The sequence below is a fragment of the Panonychus citri genome, unplaced genomic scaffold (assembly GCF_014898815.1).
Source record: "Panonychus citri isolate SS breed McGregor unplaced genomic scaffold, ASM1489881v1 Contig00116, whole genome shotgun sequence".
Taxonomy (NCBI): domain Eukaryota; kingdom Metazoa; phylum Arthropoda; class Arachnida; order Trombidiformes; family Tetranychidae; genus Panonychus; species Panonychus citri.
In genome coordinates, this window is record NW_026515521.1 from 292784 (window position 1) to 311111 (window position 18328).

Genomic DNA, 18328 nt, shown 5'->3' on the forward strand with positions numbered 1-18328 from the left:
TAAAAGACAATACCAAGTTTTTGGTATCCAAAAGCCATTAGAAAATTTAATTTGATTAAACGCTTAACAATGATAACAACTTTTTTCGTTAGAAAACTTTAACTCCTAAGCTAAATAATCGAAGATTTTAGAGCGATGAGAAAGTATTACAAAAAATTAGAAAAGTTTTTTCTTTTTATATCATTCGATAAATATTAACATTTATTGGTTTTCTTTCCTTTTCATAAAAGTCATGTTCAACGAACTTGCTGGCTTAAATGTAAAAATCAATTTATAATCGATATCTTTCCAGTTTCGATGTGACTTAAATCTATATGATTTTATTATTGTTCCAATAATGAACTTTATGTAAAACGGAGCCAATCTTTGACCGATACAATCTCTTGGTCGTAAGCCGAATGGAATATAAGCACCAGCGGGAAATTTCGGTTGAGCATCAGGTGAAAATCTTTGAGGTTTAAATTCAAAAGGTTCATGGAAAATCTTTGGGTCTTTTAAGATGGTTAAGATGCTGATTATAATTTTCGTACCTTTGGGTAGAATCTTATCATCGACAATTTGTTCATGTTCAGTAGCTCGAACTTTAAATGGCACTGGAGGATAAAGTCGAAGAGCTTCTTTAAAACACTGATCGAGAAATGAAAAACTGTTGACAGTCCCAATTGTCCAGTTTTCAATGTCAATACTTTCAACCTCTTCATAAATCATTTCCTGATACTCAGGGTAACATCCAAGAATATAAATGAGCCAAGTCATTAAAGTCTCTGGTCCATCTGAGCCAGCAGCTATCACCGCTTTCATTTCTTCCAGAATGGCTGTTTCGATTTCTGGTGTTAATCCAGTTCCAGGCTCAATCCAAGTTCTTAAAAGAAATTCACATAAACATTTCGCCTTTTTTATTTCACCAATTGATTCATTTTTGTGTCGATCTTCCAATTTCAAATCAGCTAAATCTTGAATATCCTCTCCAATATTCGATTGAACAATTAAATCCGATTTGATTTCATCATATTTAGCTCTTATAATAGGAATCAAAATTTGGTTAGTTTTATCAATCATCTTCTGAACACCAGTGATTTTTGAATAAGTTTTATAAATAACTTCATGATTCAGTAACGGTAGAAAAAATCGACAGAGAGTTTCATAAATAAATCTCTCCATGGCTTTGCTGAGAAAAGACAATTCATCATCGGGAAGCTCAACATCAGAAACCGTGCTAACGATCATTGACATTGTTGGAAGTGAAAAAAAGCCTCTTACATCCATCGGACTACCTGATGAATTTTCATTCAGTATCGATTGTTCAATTGATTTATTTATAGATATCGAGAGCGATCGAATAGTTTCCAGATAGTTTGAAATTGAAAGTGCAGAAAACTGTCGTTGGATCAACTGACGACGAGACTTCCATTTCTCACCTTTTGATGAAATTAACCCGTCGCCGAAAAATATTATAGATTGAGTAAAGATCTCGCTCTTATCAATTATCGCTGGTTTACCAACAATTTCCTATGTTCATTAAACGTAAAGAATTAGTTTTATAATAACCAAATTAACTTTAAGTTGTTACTTACTTGAGCTCGATCATGTCGACCAATAAAAATAATAGAAAATGACGGAAGCCAAATTACACAATATCCATACTTCTCCATATAAAATTCAAGTTCATTGTACACTTTAAGATGGATATTCGCTGCAAGTGAATTACATCAAAATATACAAAAGCTATAAAAGAAATTCTTTTGTTGATTCTAGTTGAATCTCTAGCCTCATTGCGTTCAGTTTATGAAATAATAGTAAGATACTTACAGTCACCACGTGCATACGAATAAAGAAACTCTATAATTGTTTTGACTGATTTAAACGTCGGGAATCGAGTTAGTCTATATAGAAACACAAAATTACGAAGAACAGAAATAGTTAACCAAATTGTAACTATTGAACAAAATATATTGAATAGTGTAAAATGAGAACACAGAAAAGCAACAAGGAAATTCATAGTTAACTGAAGAAAATAATGAACAATTATCGACTCAGGAAAGATAAATTCAGCTACTTTAACACTTACAGTTACTTTTATAACAAAAAACTCAGATCTTTTTTCTTGTTGATATACTTTCATCTGGCAAGTACATTACCTTTTTTGAACTATTGATATAAAGAAAAGCAAAAACCATAGTTACGAGAGGTGCTTATTACAACGATTCGTTCACTAATTGTAACGAGTAAAAAAGGAGCCTCGAGATTAACATTGAGAATATTTAATTAGTTGAATTATACTGGTTACTAATTAGATTTGGATTAATCAAATAAACAAACTTGTCAGAAAACATTTAAAAGCTTTTGTTAGAAACATACATTTGTAAGACAAGAGTATATTCTAAGTAGACTCGAAAATAAATAAGTGCATTCATCCAAATATCATTATCTCTGATGGAGATTGTTTCACTTTGGAATCAATTGAGAGGTTAATTAATCAACCTAAAGGATTGAGCCAAATTGATGGAGTGTTTCATCTTTCTATGGTTCTAAAAGATGGACTTTTCGAAAGTCAAACAGCTGAAACATGAACATGAAGCTTTCAAGCATAAAGCGATCACTTATCGTTATTTGGATAAGTTAGCTTGATCCTACAATATTGATTATTTCGTGTGCTTTTCTTTAATAACATTGAGATGGGAAGTAACGAAAGTCAATACAAATTATTTTTCTGGTAATACTGCGAGGGGAAATATTTGTAGGAAGAGAAGATTAGACATTATGGTCTGGCTATTTGGTGGGGAGTAGTTGGTGATGTTAGTTCAGCTGCTAAGATGAATTAATTTATAACGAAATCATCAAAATCTCTCATCAGTAGAAGATATAATGAACTACTATTGAGGATTCATTGATACATCGAATAACCGAGCGAGAAAACATTTAATCTCATTGCTTACTCATTTAGTCTACTAATTGATTATCTTTTTCTTTTTTTCTTTTTTTCTTTATTTCTTTTTTCCAATCAATTCAGAGCTCAAAGGATATTGAACAATATTCAAGTTGAACAGATACGAATGGATTTAAGTAAGAACATGATTAAAATGGATGATCTTAAATCTAGTCTATTGAATCTTTTGGATTCCGTTGAGAAAGTTTTCAATTCCAATTGTGCCAATCCAAGAGATGATCTTTTCAATGGTCAATCCAGTGATACCTGTCCACCCACCGTCCACGAGGAGGGATAAACCTATTGATGGAGAGGGAAAGAGGGAGAGAGAAAAGTTCAAAATTCAAATGTTTGATTAATCATCAAATCTAATTACTTCAAATCCTCTTCAAGTTAGTTTCTTGCAACAAAAATTTAATTATTACCATAAGACAATCTAGTTACCACATGATTTAAACTGAATTCATGATGATTACAATTTAGTTTTTCGCTGAAATGAATGGATCATGAAATTGTCGCTGTTGGTCATAGGCTTTCATATAACTCGAACTACTATAAATTATCGCCTCGGCTCAGGGAAGAGGATCCTTTTCGTTTTCTAAGGAAAAAGATGACCCCAGCAACGACAAGAATGATGACCACAAGGGCACCGCAAGTTTCCCCGACTACAATCGGGATTCCATTGTCACAGTGCCAGAAAGAGTGATAATTTCCACAGGAATCTTTGGAAGCCGAATAGTACATTAGATGTTGCTTATCAACCGAAAGGTAAACTTCGGTTCCATTTTTATTTGATTGCACGCTTAACAATGATATGAACTTCTACATTTTCTGATTCTTTCGTTAGAAAACTTCAACTCCTAAGCTAAATAATCAAAGATCTTAGAGCGATGAGAAAGTATTGTAAAAAATTAGAAAAGTTTTTTCTTTTTATATCATTCGATAAAACGAAATATTAGCATTTATTGGCTTTATTCCCTTTTCATAAATGTCATGTTCAATGAATTTGTTGGTTTAATTGTAAAAATCCATTTATAATCGATGTCTTTCCAGTTTCGATGGGACTTAAATCTATATGATTTTATTATCGTTCCAATAATGAACTTTATGTAAAATGGAGCCAATCTTTGGCCGATACAATCTCTTGGTCTTAAGCCGAATGGTATATAAGCACCAGCGGGAATTTTCGGCTGTGCATCAGGTGAAAATCTTTGAGGTTTAAATTCAAAGGGTTCAGGGAAAATCTTTGGGTCTTTCAAGATGGTTAAGATACTGACTATAATTTTCGTACCTTTAGGCAGAATCTTATCATCGACAATTTGTTCATGTTCAGTAGCTCGAACTTTAAATGGAGCTGCAGGATAAAGTCGAAGAGCCTCTTTAAAACACTGATCGAGAAACGAAAAACTGTTGACAGTCCCAATTGTCCAGTTTTCAATGTCAATACTTTCAACCTCTTCATAAATCATTTCCTGATACTCAGGGTAACAGCCAAGAATATAAATGAGCCAAGTCATTAGAGTTTCTGGTCCATCTGAGCCAGCAGCTATTACGACTTTCATTTCTTCCAAAATGGCTGATTCGATTTCTGGTGTTAATCCAGTTCCAGGCTCAATCCAAGTTCTTAAAAGAAATTCACATAAACATTTCGCCTTTTTTATTTCACCAATTGATTCATTTTTGTGTTCATTCAATTTCAAATCAGCTAAATCTTGAAGATCGTCTCCAATATTTGATTGGACCATTAAATCCGATTTGATTTCATCATATTTAGCTCTTATAATAGGAATCAAAATTTGGTTAGTTTTATCAATCATCTTCTGAACACCAGTGATTTTTGAATAAGTTTTATAAATAGCTTCATGATTCAGTAACGGTAGATAAACTCGACAGAGAGTTTCATAAATAAATCTCTCCATCGCTTTGCTGAGAAAAGACAACTCATCATCAGGAAGCTCGACATCAGAAACTGTACTAACGATCATTGACATTGTCGGAAGTGAAAAAAAGCCTCTTACATCCATCGGACTACCTGATGAATTTTCATTCAGCATCGATTGTTTAATTGATTTATTGATAGATACCGAGAGCGAACGAATAGTTTCAAGATAGTTTGAAATTGAAAGTGTAGAAAACTGTCGTTGAATCAATTGACGACGAGACTTCCATTTCTCACCTTTCGATGAAAATAACCCGTCGCCGAAAAATATTATAGATTGGGTAAAGATCGCGCTCTTATCAATTATCGCTGGTTTACCAACAATTTCCTTTGTTCATTAGACGAAAAGAATTAGTTTTATAATAGTCATATTAACTTCAAGTTATTACTTACTTGAGCTCGATCATGTCGACCAATAAAAATAATAGGAAATGATGGAAGCCAAATTACACAATATCCATACTTCTCCATATAAGATTCTAGTTCATTGTACACTTTAAGATGGATATTCGCTGCAAGTGAAATACATTAAAATATACAAATCAGTTTATGAAATAAGTGTAAGATACTTACAGTCACCACGTGCATATGAATAAAGAAACTCTATAATTGTTTTAACTGATTTAAACGTCGGGAATCGAGTTAATCGATATAGAAACATAAAATTACGAAGAACAGAAATAGTTAACCAAATTGTAACTATTGAACAAAATATATTGAATAATGTAAAATGAGAACATAGAAAAGCAACAAGGAAATTCATAGTCAACTTGGGATAAGAATGATCAGTTATCGACTCAGGGAAGATAAATTCAGCTACTTTAACAGTTACAGTTACTTTTATAACAAAAAACTGAGACCTTTTTTCTTGTTGATATACTTTCATCTGACAAGTAAATTACCTTTTTTGAACTATTGATATATAAAGAAAAGCAAAAATAGAAGCCACAAGATTAAAATTGAGAATATTTAATTAGTTGATGATGGTAACGATGAACATTACTGGTTGCTAATTAGATTTTGATTGATCAAATAAGCAAACCTGTCAGAAAACATTTAAAAGCTTTTGTTAGCATCTATCCAAATATCATTATCTCTGATGGAGATTGTTTAGCTGCGGAATCAATTGAGAGATTACAGGGTGATCAAAAAGTTCGTGTGAGAGGTGATAGGGTCGAACAGAATTTAGAAATGGTTTCATTACCTTGGCATAGATAAAAAAATTATCTGCAAAATAGATACAATAGATACATAGATGTAAGATCAATATGGTTCTATTTGTATGGAATGATTTTATAGCCCAATTATTGGCTAAGCTCGACCAAAGATCATCAATATCTCACATCAAGAGTAAATATAATGAAATTCTATGAGGATTTATTGATAATCAAATAAATGATTGAGAAAAAGTCATTTAATTCACTAATTGGTCTTTAAGTGACCATTGATTTACGAGGGAGTAGCGCCCAAATCTGCTGAGTTAGCAATATTTTTAAATTGTTGTAACTAAATAAATCCTCATGCAGGACAATCGGTGATGTTGGTAACAATCAAATGATTAGACTTTGATTGTGATCAACTGATCAACTTGATATTTCAATATTAATATTCTTGTAATAATAACTAAAGTTAAAGGTTGAATTTTTTTTCCTTCCTCTTGTACAAATATCAACTCAATTAACTCTAACAATTTACTAATTACTTTTAATCTTATCTTTTTCCTCTAGTGATTTAAACACTCCTTTCATTCATATCGCAATTATCATCTTGTTAACATATTTATTAATATCAACCGTTTGCATGATACACCGGATCAGCTTATTACAAAATCTATTCGAGTCATTAACATCTAATCCAAAGTAAGTTGATCATTAGACCTTTAATCCAATGATCAACAATTTGAATCTTGATTGTTGTTGATGATGATTGTTGTAACACATTTAATGATGATTATCTATTTCTTTTTTTCTTTTTTTCTTTATTTCTTTTTTCCAATCAATTCAGAGCTCAAAGGATATTGAACAATATTCAAGTTGAACAGATACGAATGGATTTAAGTAAGAACATGATTAAAATGGATGATCTTAAATCTAGTCTATTGAATCTTTTGGATTCCGTTGAGAAAGTTTTCAATTCCAATTGTGCCAATCCAAGAGATGATCTTTTCAATGGTCAATCCAGTGATACCTGTCCACCCACCGTCCACGAGGAGGGATAAACCTATTGATAGAGAGGGAAAGAGGGAGAGAGAAAAGTTCAAAATTCAAATGTTTGATTAATCATCAAATCTAATTACTTCAAATCCTCTTCAAGTTAATTTCTCTCAATGGTAAACAGACACGTCAAAGAAATAAAGAGAGAGAGACAGTGAGAGAGAGAGAGAGAGAGAGAGAGAGAGACTGTAATTAAGTGGTTACAATTAGCTGGATAAAGGGAAATGAAACAATCAGATCCCTTTAACAATCAACCTAAAAGTCATTTGATTGTCAACCATCGATCACGTTTTAGTTAATTATATACTTTTTCCTTGGTAAACTCAATTCAACCAACGGAAATTTAATTATTACCAAATGACAATCTAGTTAACCCAAAGGAAATTAACTAATTATTAAATCAAAAAGGAAAACCTATTTTAAATGTTGACTTTTTTTCTACACTTTTAATCCAGTTTATATTAATTTGGTTTATTGATTTGATCAATTTGATTGGGAAGATACATTTAAATTGTAACTTTTTGTTTTGTTTTTGATAAACCAGTTTGTACATTTGATTGTGAAAATGTACTTTTGTTAATTGTCCGAACTGTTATTTAATCTCTGGTTGTGGTTTTATGTAATTTAACCTTGAGATATTCAACACTTTCAATTTGAATCAAGTTTAATTACAATTAGATAATCAGAGAAATTGCTTAGTTATAATCGAGTTGTAATTGAATATTTGATATAACATTCGAGACTCTGATTGAAGATTCCAACAAACGAGTTTAGTTAACTAATTGTAATTGTGATTCTCATGGTCAATCAAAGTAAAACAAACTAAAAAAATCAATCATTCAAATTATCACATTGAATTTGAATAAATCAAAATAACAATTAAAAGTAATTCAATTATTTAAAATATCAATTTAATTGTTCTTTTTTTCTGATTAAAATCAAAAATGTGATGAAAGGTAAAAATAGTTACAATGTTTTAAATTGTGTTCGTTTGTATGTGACTTGAACAGGTTTAAGACTTGATTGCGATTAAACAATCAATAATCGTGATTATGACAATTAGACACACACAAAATATAAATATAAATATAATGGAATGGAGAAGAAAAAATAGAAATGATTTTAAATTGTAAATGATGTTTAACATATCAAATATATTAGGAAGAGGAACAGGTAAATCTATTAAGATGATTAAAGTGCATTTTTAGATGTTGATTGTTTGATTTCGGTTGATTAGTTGATCAATTGATCAATTGATTCACCGAACCCATAGAACCTTAACTTTTGAAAATACTCGGCGTCTCATCTTGGTTGATAAAACTCCAACCTGTTTAACAACATTTTGAATGACATTTAGATCAACAGCCTTTGAATTTTCAGAGTCTCCACTTTGTTTCTCTTCTTCTTCTCCTTCTTTAATTTCCTCTTCCAAAGGTGGTAAATAATAGTCGACAGTCTTGTTGGTTAAATCCATTGCCGAGTTGACAATTTTCGACAAATTTTGTGACATTACTCGCCTTCTCATCTTATAGGATAAGGCACCAACCTTTTTAGCCACATTACCAAGAGTATTGGGATCACTTGATTCATTATCATCAGTTGTCTCTTGTGAATTTGATTCCTTCATCTCTTCCTCAGAGGCTGGAAGGTAATAGTCAACCATTTTATTGGTCAACAGCAGAATTGACAATCTTGGACAAAGCTTGACCATAGGATTATCAAGGACAACACCAAGTTTTGGTATCCAAAGCCATTAAATAAGAGACTTGCTCTTCACCATATTTACGTAATTTTTCAAATTGAACCAACATTTTAAATACAATTGCAAAGATTTCACTTGTTAAACAAAATACAAATAAACACAATTAAAGCAAACAAAAAAATTCAAGAAAGAATCAATCACAATTCAATGAGCAGTAACGTTGACAATTAACTAATGACAATTTAGAATCAAATTCAATGTAATTAATAATCTAAATTATCGTTAACAAGTTGAATTTAATCATTCATGTTACCATAGTAACAACGATGCTCGATTGTGATTGGAGCCAATTGAGTTTTAGATTTTGGCGAGTAACCAGAAAAGTTGATATTCCATCCAAGAGATGGCGCTCGTGACCGAACTTTCTGGAAATGTTATTTGTATATAAAGAGATTGAATTTAATTTTTAAATTGTCATTAGTTAATTGTCAACGTTTCTACTCATTGAATTGTGATTGATTCTTTCTTGAATTTTTTTTGTTTGATTTAATTGTGTTTATTTGTATTTTGTTTAACAAGTGAAATCTTTGCAATTGTATTTAAAATGTTGGTTCAATTTGAAAAATTACGTAAATATGGTGAAGAGCAAGTCTCTTATCTAATGGCTTTTGGATACCAAAAACTTGGTGTTGTCCTTGATAATCCCTATGGTCAAGCTTTGTCCAAGATTGTCAATTCTGCTGTTGATTTGACCAATAAAATGGTTGACTATTACCTTCCAGCCTCTGAGGAAGAGATGAAGGAATCAAGTTCACAAGAGGAGACAACTGATGATAATGAAGAATCAAGTGATCCCAATACTCTTGGTAATGTGGCTAAAAAGGTTGGTGCCTTATCCTATAAGATGAGAAGGCGAGTAATGTCACAAAATTTGTCGAAAATTGTCAACTCTGCAATGGATTTAACCAACAAGACTGTCGACTATTATTTACCACCTTTGGAAGAGGAAATTAAAGAAGGAGAAGAAGAAAGAAACAAAGTGGAGACTCTGAAAATTCAAAGGCTGTTGATCTAAATGTCATTCAAAATGTCGTTAAACAGGTTGGAGTTTTATCAACCAAGATGAGACGCCGAGTATTTTCAAAAGTTAAGGTTCTATGGGTTCGGTGAATCAATTGATCATTTGATCAACTAATCAACCGAAAATCAAACAATCAACATTTAAAAATACACTTTAATCATCTTAATAGATTTACCTGTTTCCCTCTTCCTAATATATTTGATATGTTAAACATCATTTACAATTTAAAATCATTTCTACTTATTTTTTTCTTCTCCTATTCCATTGCTGTTTATATTTACATATACATTTATATCGTTTTGTGTGTGTGTCTCATAATTGTCATAATCACGATTATTGATTGTTTAATCGCAATCAAAAGTCTTAAACCTGTTCCAAGTCACATACACAAACGAACACAATTTAAAACATTGTAACTATTTTTACCTTTCATCACATTTTTGATTTTAATCAGAAAAAAAGAACAATTAAATTGATATTTTAAATAATTGAATTACTTTTAATTGTTATTTTGTTTTATTCAAATTCAATGTAATAACTGAATGATTGATTCTTTCGTTTGTTTTACTTTGATTGACCATGAGAATCACAATTACAATTAGTTAACTAAACTCGTTGAATCTTCAATCAGAGTCTCGGATGTTATATCAAATATTCAATTACAACTTGATTATAACTAAGCAATTTCTCTGATTATCTAATTGTAATTAAACTTGATTCAAATTGAAAGTGTTGAATATCTCAAGGTTAAATTACATAAAAACCACAACCAGAGATTAAATAACAGTTCGGACAATTAACAAAAGTACATTTTCACAATCAAATGTACAAACTGGTTTATCAAAAACAAAACAAAAAGTTACAATTTAAATGTATCTTCCCAATCAAATTGATCAAATCAAATAATAAACCAAATTAATATAAACTGATAAAAGTGTAGAAAGTCAACATTTAAAATAGGTTTTCTTTTGATTTAATAATTAGTTCCTTTCTTAACTAGATTGTCATTTGGTAATAATTAAATTTGGTTGAATTGAGTTTACCAAGGAAAAGTATATAATTAACTAAAACGTGATCGATGGTTGACAATCAAATGACTTTTAGGTTGATTGTTAAAGGGATCTGATTGTTTCATTTCCCTTTATCCAGCTAATTGTAACCACTTAATTACAGTCTCACTCTCTCTCTCTCTTTATTTCTTTGACGTGTCTGTTTACCATTGAGAGAAATTAACTTGAAGAGGATTTGAAGTAATTAGATTTGATGATTAATCAAACATTTGAATTTTGAACTTTTCTCCCTTTCCTCTCCATCAATAGGTTTATCCTCCTCGTGACGGTGGGTGGACAGGTATCACTGATTGACCATTGAAAAGATCATCTCTTGGATTGGCACAATTGGAATTGAAAATTTCAACGGAACCAAAAGATTCAATAGACTAGATTTAAGATCATCCATTTTAATCATGTTCTTACTTAAATCCATTCGTATCTGTTCAACTTGAATATTGTTCAATATCCTCTGAGCTCTGAATTGATTGGAAGAAATAAAGAAAAAAAAGAAAAAAAGAAATAGATAATCATCATTAAATGTGTTACAACAATCAAGATTCAAATTGTTGATCATTGGATTAAAGGTCTAATGATCAACTTACTTTGGATTAGATGTTAATGACTCGAATAGATTTTGTGGGCTGGTATCATGCAAACGGTTGATATTAATAAATATGTTAACAAGATGATAATTGCGATATGAATGAAAGGAGTGTTTAAATCACTAGAGGAAAAAGATAAGATTAAAAGTAATTAGTAAATTGTTAGAGTTAATTGAGTTGATATTTATACAAGAGGAAGGAAAAAAAATTCAACCTTTAACTTTAGTTATTATTACAAGAATATTAATATTGAAATATCAAGTTGATCAGTTGATCACAATCAAAGTCTAATCATTTGATTGTTACCAACATCACTGATTGTCCTGCATGAGGATTTTTTTAGTTACAACAATTTAAAAATAAACAATCAGATTAATATGTTTGGTTGGTTATTAATAGACTTGAATTTGTCCAAAGATAGTTAACTTGTAAATCAATAGAGTTGAATTACTGTTAATCATATTAAGTTGTTTTTCTCGTCAAAATTTCCTTGATTGCTGAATTTAAACTAATCATTCTTATTATATTTTGATAATAGAATCAAATCAAGAATCAATGTCATTCTCAAAGAAAATCAATTTTGTTACTATTGTACTTCAATTGTCAATGATTGAAAAGGTGACAAAGTAATCAAATTAAATCCATTAAAAAGCTTACCTTTTAAGTCTTTCTCTAATTGATTTAATTGTTACTGATAATCGTCTCCATCCATCAACCATTAGTTTACCTTGACAATTTAGAGATAGATAAACATTACTATTTATATAAATATTATTCTCATGGATTAAAATTTAAAAATACAAAAGGATTAATTTACTTTTCCGATGTCCAGTTTCCTTTGAGAGTCCACCTAAAGTGGTCATCCCACTTGCCCCCCTGCCCATTATCACAGTTTCATCACCAGCACCATAATCGGCATCACTTGTGCTCTCAGGTGTACTTGTGTCACTACAGTTTTGGAAACCATGTCGTTGTTGTTTACCCTTTGACCGAAGTACCAATTTAGTATTACGTTTTAATGAGGATGAGGCTGAAGACTGACCAACAACAGTTAATCCTCCATCAACCAATCCTGACAATTGTCCAGTGGTTAAAATATTGTCACTTTTAACGTTAACAGCAACAATTGATTTTAATGGTGATGTTGTATCCTCTTTGGTGGGTGTTGACGGTGATGAATTACCGTTATCTGTAATGGCCTCTTGAGCCGGTCTCAATTGGTCAAAAGGAAAAGTGTCCATCTGAAAAGAGCCGCGCTTTAGATAACAATTTAATTCCAGCTTTGGGTTAGTTAATTGGTTAATTAGCAGTGTTATTAAGATAATTTAGATTGGTGATTAGTGATTGTTAGTTTTAGGTTTAGGTTTAAGAGGCAAAAGTACAACAATTTAGTTTCACATTTACTTAATTACGACGATAAGCTGGAAAAACACTCAATCAACTGGGCTAATTGTGTTCATCAAATCGTTGGAGAGAGATGAAAAAATCTAGTTCATAATCTTAATTATCATAGATCATCAATATCATAGAATTAATTATTTCCACTAAAAACAATAGATATTAAAATTCAGTTGAATTTCAATTATTCATGGTAACTCAAAGCAACTGATTAACAATTACTATTAACACCATTGATACAGAAATGAAACAATTGCTGATTTTTACAATTTACTTCGTTAAACTATCAAAACGATTGAATCAATAAACCTTAAAACTCAATTAATTGGTTGAAAATGAAACTCATTATACTAATTGTAATCTATCCAAATGTACCTTTAAGCTAAACCATTAAGAAAATTGAGATAATTGTTTTGATTGAATATATTATGATCAATTTTTATGACTAATAAATTGCTGTGTAAAATGATTATATTAATGATCATGTCAAGATAAACTAACGACCATCAATCAAAGATAATTATCTTCAATTGATGACAATGATCATAATCTATTATGTAATGAATATTTATTCATTGATGGTCATCTCAATGAAATCTCATTGAACAATTAAGGGGTAAATTAAAAAGAGGTAAGAAAAATAAAGGAATAGGAGTAACAATTAACTATCAACTAGATAGTCAAGGTTAATTCAGTCAGTTGGTAACTAAATCATACTTTTTTTTCACACAATTTGAATAATCAATCAGTTAATATTATCTCCATGTATTATCATGATTTATATATCAATGATTGACGATAATTGATTAATCAATTAAAGTGAGACAACTTTTTTTTCACTAAGATTCATTATACATGTTTAACTCCTTACAGGTTAGGTGTTGCAGGTTAATGACAGTTAATTAGAGAGACAATTAATTACCGAGATTGTGTTCTTCCAAACTTCAACCATTAATCGATAAGTCGATTCTCGGGACAAAAGCGATCCAAATACATACTATTATCAGGAGAGAGAGAGAGAGAGAGAGAGAGAGAGAAAAAAAAAGACAATTAATACATCATTATTAACTAATCTCTGAGATTGATAGTGAAATAATCAACTGAGACATGATTGTATGATTGGATTTTTGAGTAAATTAACTTAAATCCAACTCACTTTTCCTTCATGAGTTTCAATTCCAACAGCATTCGGAATGATAATTGCTGTTTTCTCCTTTGTAATATCTCTAACATCACAAACTGGAACCAATAACTATCTCAACAAATAGATGACCAAATGACCAACAACATAGAGAGAAATGAAAAAGAAAAAGGAAAAATCAATTAATCAATCAAATCAATTGCAATTGTACCAACCAAAATTACTACTATTACCATTTACTACTACGAGTATAATAATTATGGGCAGGAAATAATGATAACAACATCTAAATATACACTTGTCTTGGTAAAAAGTAATAGTAATAATTTACATCAATATAGTTATCGGTTAATGGTCAGTTAATGGTGATAATTGATCTCTCGATGTTAATTGTTGTACCTTTGTCTTGTAAAGTCCTAAAATGTTTGAATAAAAGGCGAAGAAATTTTCAGTTATGTAAAGAAAACCTTGTAACAGGATATCCGCTTGAAGGGCACACGAATAATCTAATGGAAAGAGAGAAGAAAACAAAAAGAAATTAGAATTTGGAGAAAAAAAATCAAATCAAATCAATAGAATTTCTGTCGAAAATATTGGAAAATCAATTAGATTATTGTATTAGGTCGTTTTCCATAAATGAATTAGATTTCTTTCCAATAAAATGAATGAATGATTCAAATCTAATTCACTGGGAATTTTATCGATAGATTTTCTATCATATTATTTGTTAATATATAAAGTAATTTAATAAATTATCTTAATCATTATGATAATTTGATTAACGCGCCTTCATGATTAACTTTTGTTTTTCTCTTTTTTCAAATGTGTGGCAAGTAAATTGTTCATAACAATCAACTGATTCTTGTCCTGATTAATATTAATGTAGACAATTAATCATAAAGATTAAGCTGATCTCAATTTGGGATCGTAATTTTTGACGATTTACTGATTCTTTGCTGTTATTGACGAGGCCAATCCGACTTGCTGATTATCTCAATTAAAGGTAAATTTAGGATATCTATTGTCTGATTGGGTTTGATAATTTTTTCTTCCATGGTCATGATTAATCAGGAAGATTTTCACACTTGAACAATTAACTCTTTGAGGATTTTGTTGTTGAAAATAACAACTCACAATTGATTAATCTTTCCTGTGGGTCAACCTGTGGGAATCTCCGGTGAAATGTGACATTGTTATGATTTGAAGAGAATTGAAATTTTGTCTTTTCTTCACCAATGGAAGTTAATTCAACTGTATTGTAATTGGTTAAATCAGGTTCGGAAGGTACGACGATTGTTTCCACTCCGGTGAACATTTCTGGCTCTAAAACACCGATAGTTGGTCCCTCATCGATGGTCGGACTTGGTGGACATTTGGTCAAGGGTGAAGAGGGCGGATTACCAGTGGGTGTTGTTGGTGTTAAAGGTAAAAGGCCAATAACTGAAGATGAAGATTCACTTCGTTTGATTCGATTAGGTGTTGATGGGACACTTTTAATCGGTGTTGATCCAGGAGAAGATGATGAAGATGGAAATCGTTTCAAGTTGATACTATTTCTATTGGATAAAGATGAATCTCTCTCATCGTAACTACCGACACCACCGAAACCACCACCACCACCACCATCAGGTGGATCACCATCTCCACTTGTATCAGGTTCCTCAATTATAGTACATTTGAGATTCTCATCATCATGAGTTGGTCCAACTTCAACGCCAAGTTGAATGGTGTGAATCTCCTCACTTTTGGGCACCGATGACATGGTTGATCAGGAAAATGGAATAGAAAAATGAACAAATTCAAAGAGATAACACCAACCTGGATAAACAGAAAAAAGAGAGAGAAAAATAACTTCAATCAACTGATCGTTTGGTTAATGGAAACCCAATCATCAAAAGAATAGAAAATCATCAAGAGAGAGAGAGAGAAAGAGAATCAAAAACAAATAAACAAAGGAGACACAATAAGAGAGAGAAAATAATTACAATGATCTCTGATGAAGTAAAATAACCATAAAGAATTGATAATGAGCAACAGGAGAGACAAAGATATGATGAAGAACAAAAGATAAGTCACAGAAAAGAAGAAGAGAAAAACACAAGAGAGAGAATAGAAAACCTCAATTCTCAGGCCTAATCATGAGAAAAAGAAAAGAGATCACAAAGCACCAAAAGAAAAGAAGATTTTAAAAAAAAAAGAGAAACCGAAAGAGTAGAAAGAGAAAAAGCAACCAGATGATTTGTTGATACACAATCGAAAATAAAAACAACCAGTTCCATGAAGATGAAGATGAAAATGTTTACCGGATGATAATTGAATTCAAACGATGATTAAAGTGGGAAAACAAAGAGAATATAAAATGATGAGAATTATTACCTTTCCAACGGAGAACAGGTGACAAAAGAAAACAATGGAAAGATGTACAAATACAATGTCAAAGGTTAAAGAGAATTTTTGTTCAACTTTTCTTTGTAAATTTTTTTTTTCGAATTCGGTATCGATTAAGATTCTAAACGTTTAAACGTTCATCACAACCAGAGAGAAATGATCACAAATGATGGAAAATGAGGAAAAGGTTTGGGTGGAGTAGACACTTTGGTGAAAAAGAAAAAAGAAAAGAAAAGTTAATTAGAGAGAATTTTTTTCTTCTTCTCTTCTCTTACCCATTCATCTAACCCATGGAAGAAAAAGAAAGAGAAAAGTTTACGTTATGGATTTATCATCATTTCTCATCATTGGTCATTCGAAAAACAAATGCGTGATACAATACATACAATCTTATGTTTTTTAACATTCGTTTGTCTCTCTCTCTCTCACTCGTTCTCTGTCAATCTATCCATCATCTCTGTCTATGTCTCTTTCTTTATCTTCCATGTTTGCATGATGATGATAATGATGATGAAGATGAAGATGATTCTCTCTCAGTATGTGTTCAACCCTTGGGTTCGTTGTTGTTATTAAGCCAGTGGTTGGTGAAAAAGGTAAGGGCGTCTTCCGATTCACCTGATCTGTCAAGGAAAAAGATAATTAAATTGATTTGATTAAGTTAATCATGTCTAGTGAGTATTTTCCCAACGTAATTGTAATTATCTAATCAATTGTATCACATACTTTTTTACAGGTAAACAAAACTAATAATGGATAATGTTGGATTAGGATTGCTGATTGTTCAGCTGATCAACTCTTGTGGTTTATTGATTGTTTGATGATGAACAATTAGAACGAATCAAATCAACTGAATCATTTTAAGAATTTGAAATCATCAATTAAATTGATTATTTATCAACAATCAGATTACTTGACGTTTTTTTCTTCTTCCTCTTCTTGTTGATCATCATCATCATGATAACAATTAGAACTCGAAATTTGTTAGAAAATCGCTAAATCATTACAACGAATATAAAATAAAAAGTGAAATTATCTTAATAGAATAACTTTTTTTTTTCTAAAACAAATTCTATTCTATTGAAGATGATATTTTCTCTTGTACGATATTAACGATTAACGATTACATGATAAGTTCTTGTCTAATTCGTGTTCAGAAATATGAGAGACACACCTAGAGAATCATCATCTTAATCATTTCGCTGTTTCCATCAACTTGATTGTAGCTATTAACTGATATTAGTTGATAGTTGAAGAAAATTTTGCCAAAGGTAATTAGATATTTAATTTTCTATGGTACAGATTGATTGTTTGATGTCTACAAAATAAATGAACTTGATTAACAGATAATCTCAGTCTACATTAGATAATTTGGTTTTATCTAATTAGTTAATTGTAGACAAATAATCAATATAATCTAAGGATGTACTTGAAATGATCACGATATTTACCCATGTTGACCAAAGTATAACAAGTTAGTTTGTTATTGTTTACAAGTGGAGACCAAACAAAACATTTCCATGTAAATATTGAATCTCTTGATTCAGTTTGAATGATTAACTGTCCAGGAACAATTAACTTTATCAATGGAAAATAAAACACAATCGAAATACAAAAATGACTTTCTCATGAATCCAAATGAAGTAATGGAAAGATGGATCGTCCATTCATTCAGCATATAAGTATCATGAAGGAGCAATTATCGAGGTATCGGGATCTAATTAAAATTAACTAATTGGTTAGAATATTAATTGTCAAAATTAATAGAAAGTTGAACATTTTATTGGAAAATCTGGTTTTCTTTAGTTGGTATTCGGAACAATAGATGGCGTAGTTGACGCTTTTTCTAAAAAAAATTTTTCTCTCAGATGATGAAACAATTAACTAAT

At 30.8% G+C, this 18328-nt stretch overlaps 2 protein-coding genes and 1 pseudogene across 2 annotated transcripts; all 3 read right to left on the minus strand.

Moving 5' to 3' along the window:
* Window positions 1–201: 201 nt before the first annotated feature.
* LOC128390180 (uncharacterized) lies at window positions 202–5695 on the minus strand. Its single transcript, XM_053349859.1, has 6 exons — window positions 5439–5695; window positions 5259–5377; window positions 3901–5193; window positions 1810–2134; window positions 1575–1693; window positions 202–1509 (listed from the first exon to the last, which is right to left on the minus strand). Exons 1-6 carry the CDS (start codon window positions 5626–5628, stop codon window positions 202–204), a joined length of 3354 nt encoding a protein of 1117 aa, XP_053205834.1. The 5' UTR covers window positions 5629–5695.
* Window positions 5696–8228: 2533 nt separating this feature from the next.
* Window positions 8229–9034, minus strand: LOC128390205 (uncharacterized; annotated as a pseudogene).
* Window positions 9035–11528: 2494 nt separating this feature from the next.
* On the minus strand, window positions 11529–16410 carry LOC128390181 (protein Aster-A-like). The gene is made up of 8 exons (XM_053349860.1): window positions 16040–16410; window positions 15189–15872; window positions 14454–14560; window positions 14070–14165; window positions 13836–13910; window positions 12333–12756; window positions 12173–12242; window positions 11529–11637 (listed from the first exon to the last, which is right to left on the minus strand). Exons 2-8 carry the CDS (start codon window positions 15814–15816, stop codon window positions 11529–11531), a joined length of 1509 nt encoding a protein of 502 aa, XP_053205835.1. The 5' UTR covers window positions 15817–15872; window positions 16040–16410.
* Between the last annotated feature and the right edge of the window lie 1918 nt (window positions 16411–18328).

Excerpts from the sequence above, each read along its gene's own strand:
- LOC128390180 (XM_053349859.1), bottom strand. The coding sequence starts at position 5,628 with ATGAATTTCCTTGTTGCTTTTCTATGTTCTCATTTTACATTATTCAAT. Across the intron at positions 5,194-5,258 it reads GTCGACATGATCGAGCTCAA|GAAATTGTTGGTAAACCAGC; the intron begins GTAAGTAATAAC and ends TAATGAACAAAG. Across the intron at positions 2,135-3,900 it reads TGACATTTATGAAAAGGGAA|TGTACTTGCCAGATGAAAGT; the intron begins TAAAGCCAATAA and ends CAAAAAAGGTAA.
- LOC128390181 (XM_053349860.1), bottom strand. The coding sequence starts at position 15,816 with ATGTCATCGGTGCCCAAAAGTGAGGAGATTCACACCATTCAACTTGGC. Across the intron at positions 14,561-15,188 it reads ACAGGAAAGATTAATCAATT|ATTATTCGTGTGCCCTTCAA; the intron begins GTGAGTTGTTAT and ends TCTTTCCATTAG. Across the intron at positions 12,243-12,332 it reads GGAAACTGGACATCGGAAAA|GTAAACTAATGGTTGATGGA; the intron begins GTAAATTAATCC and ends TAAATTGTCAAG.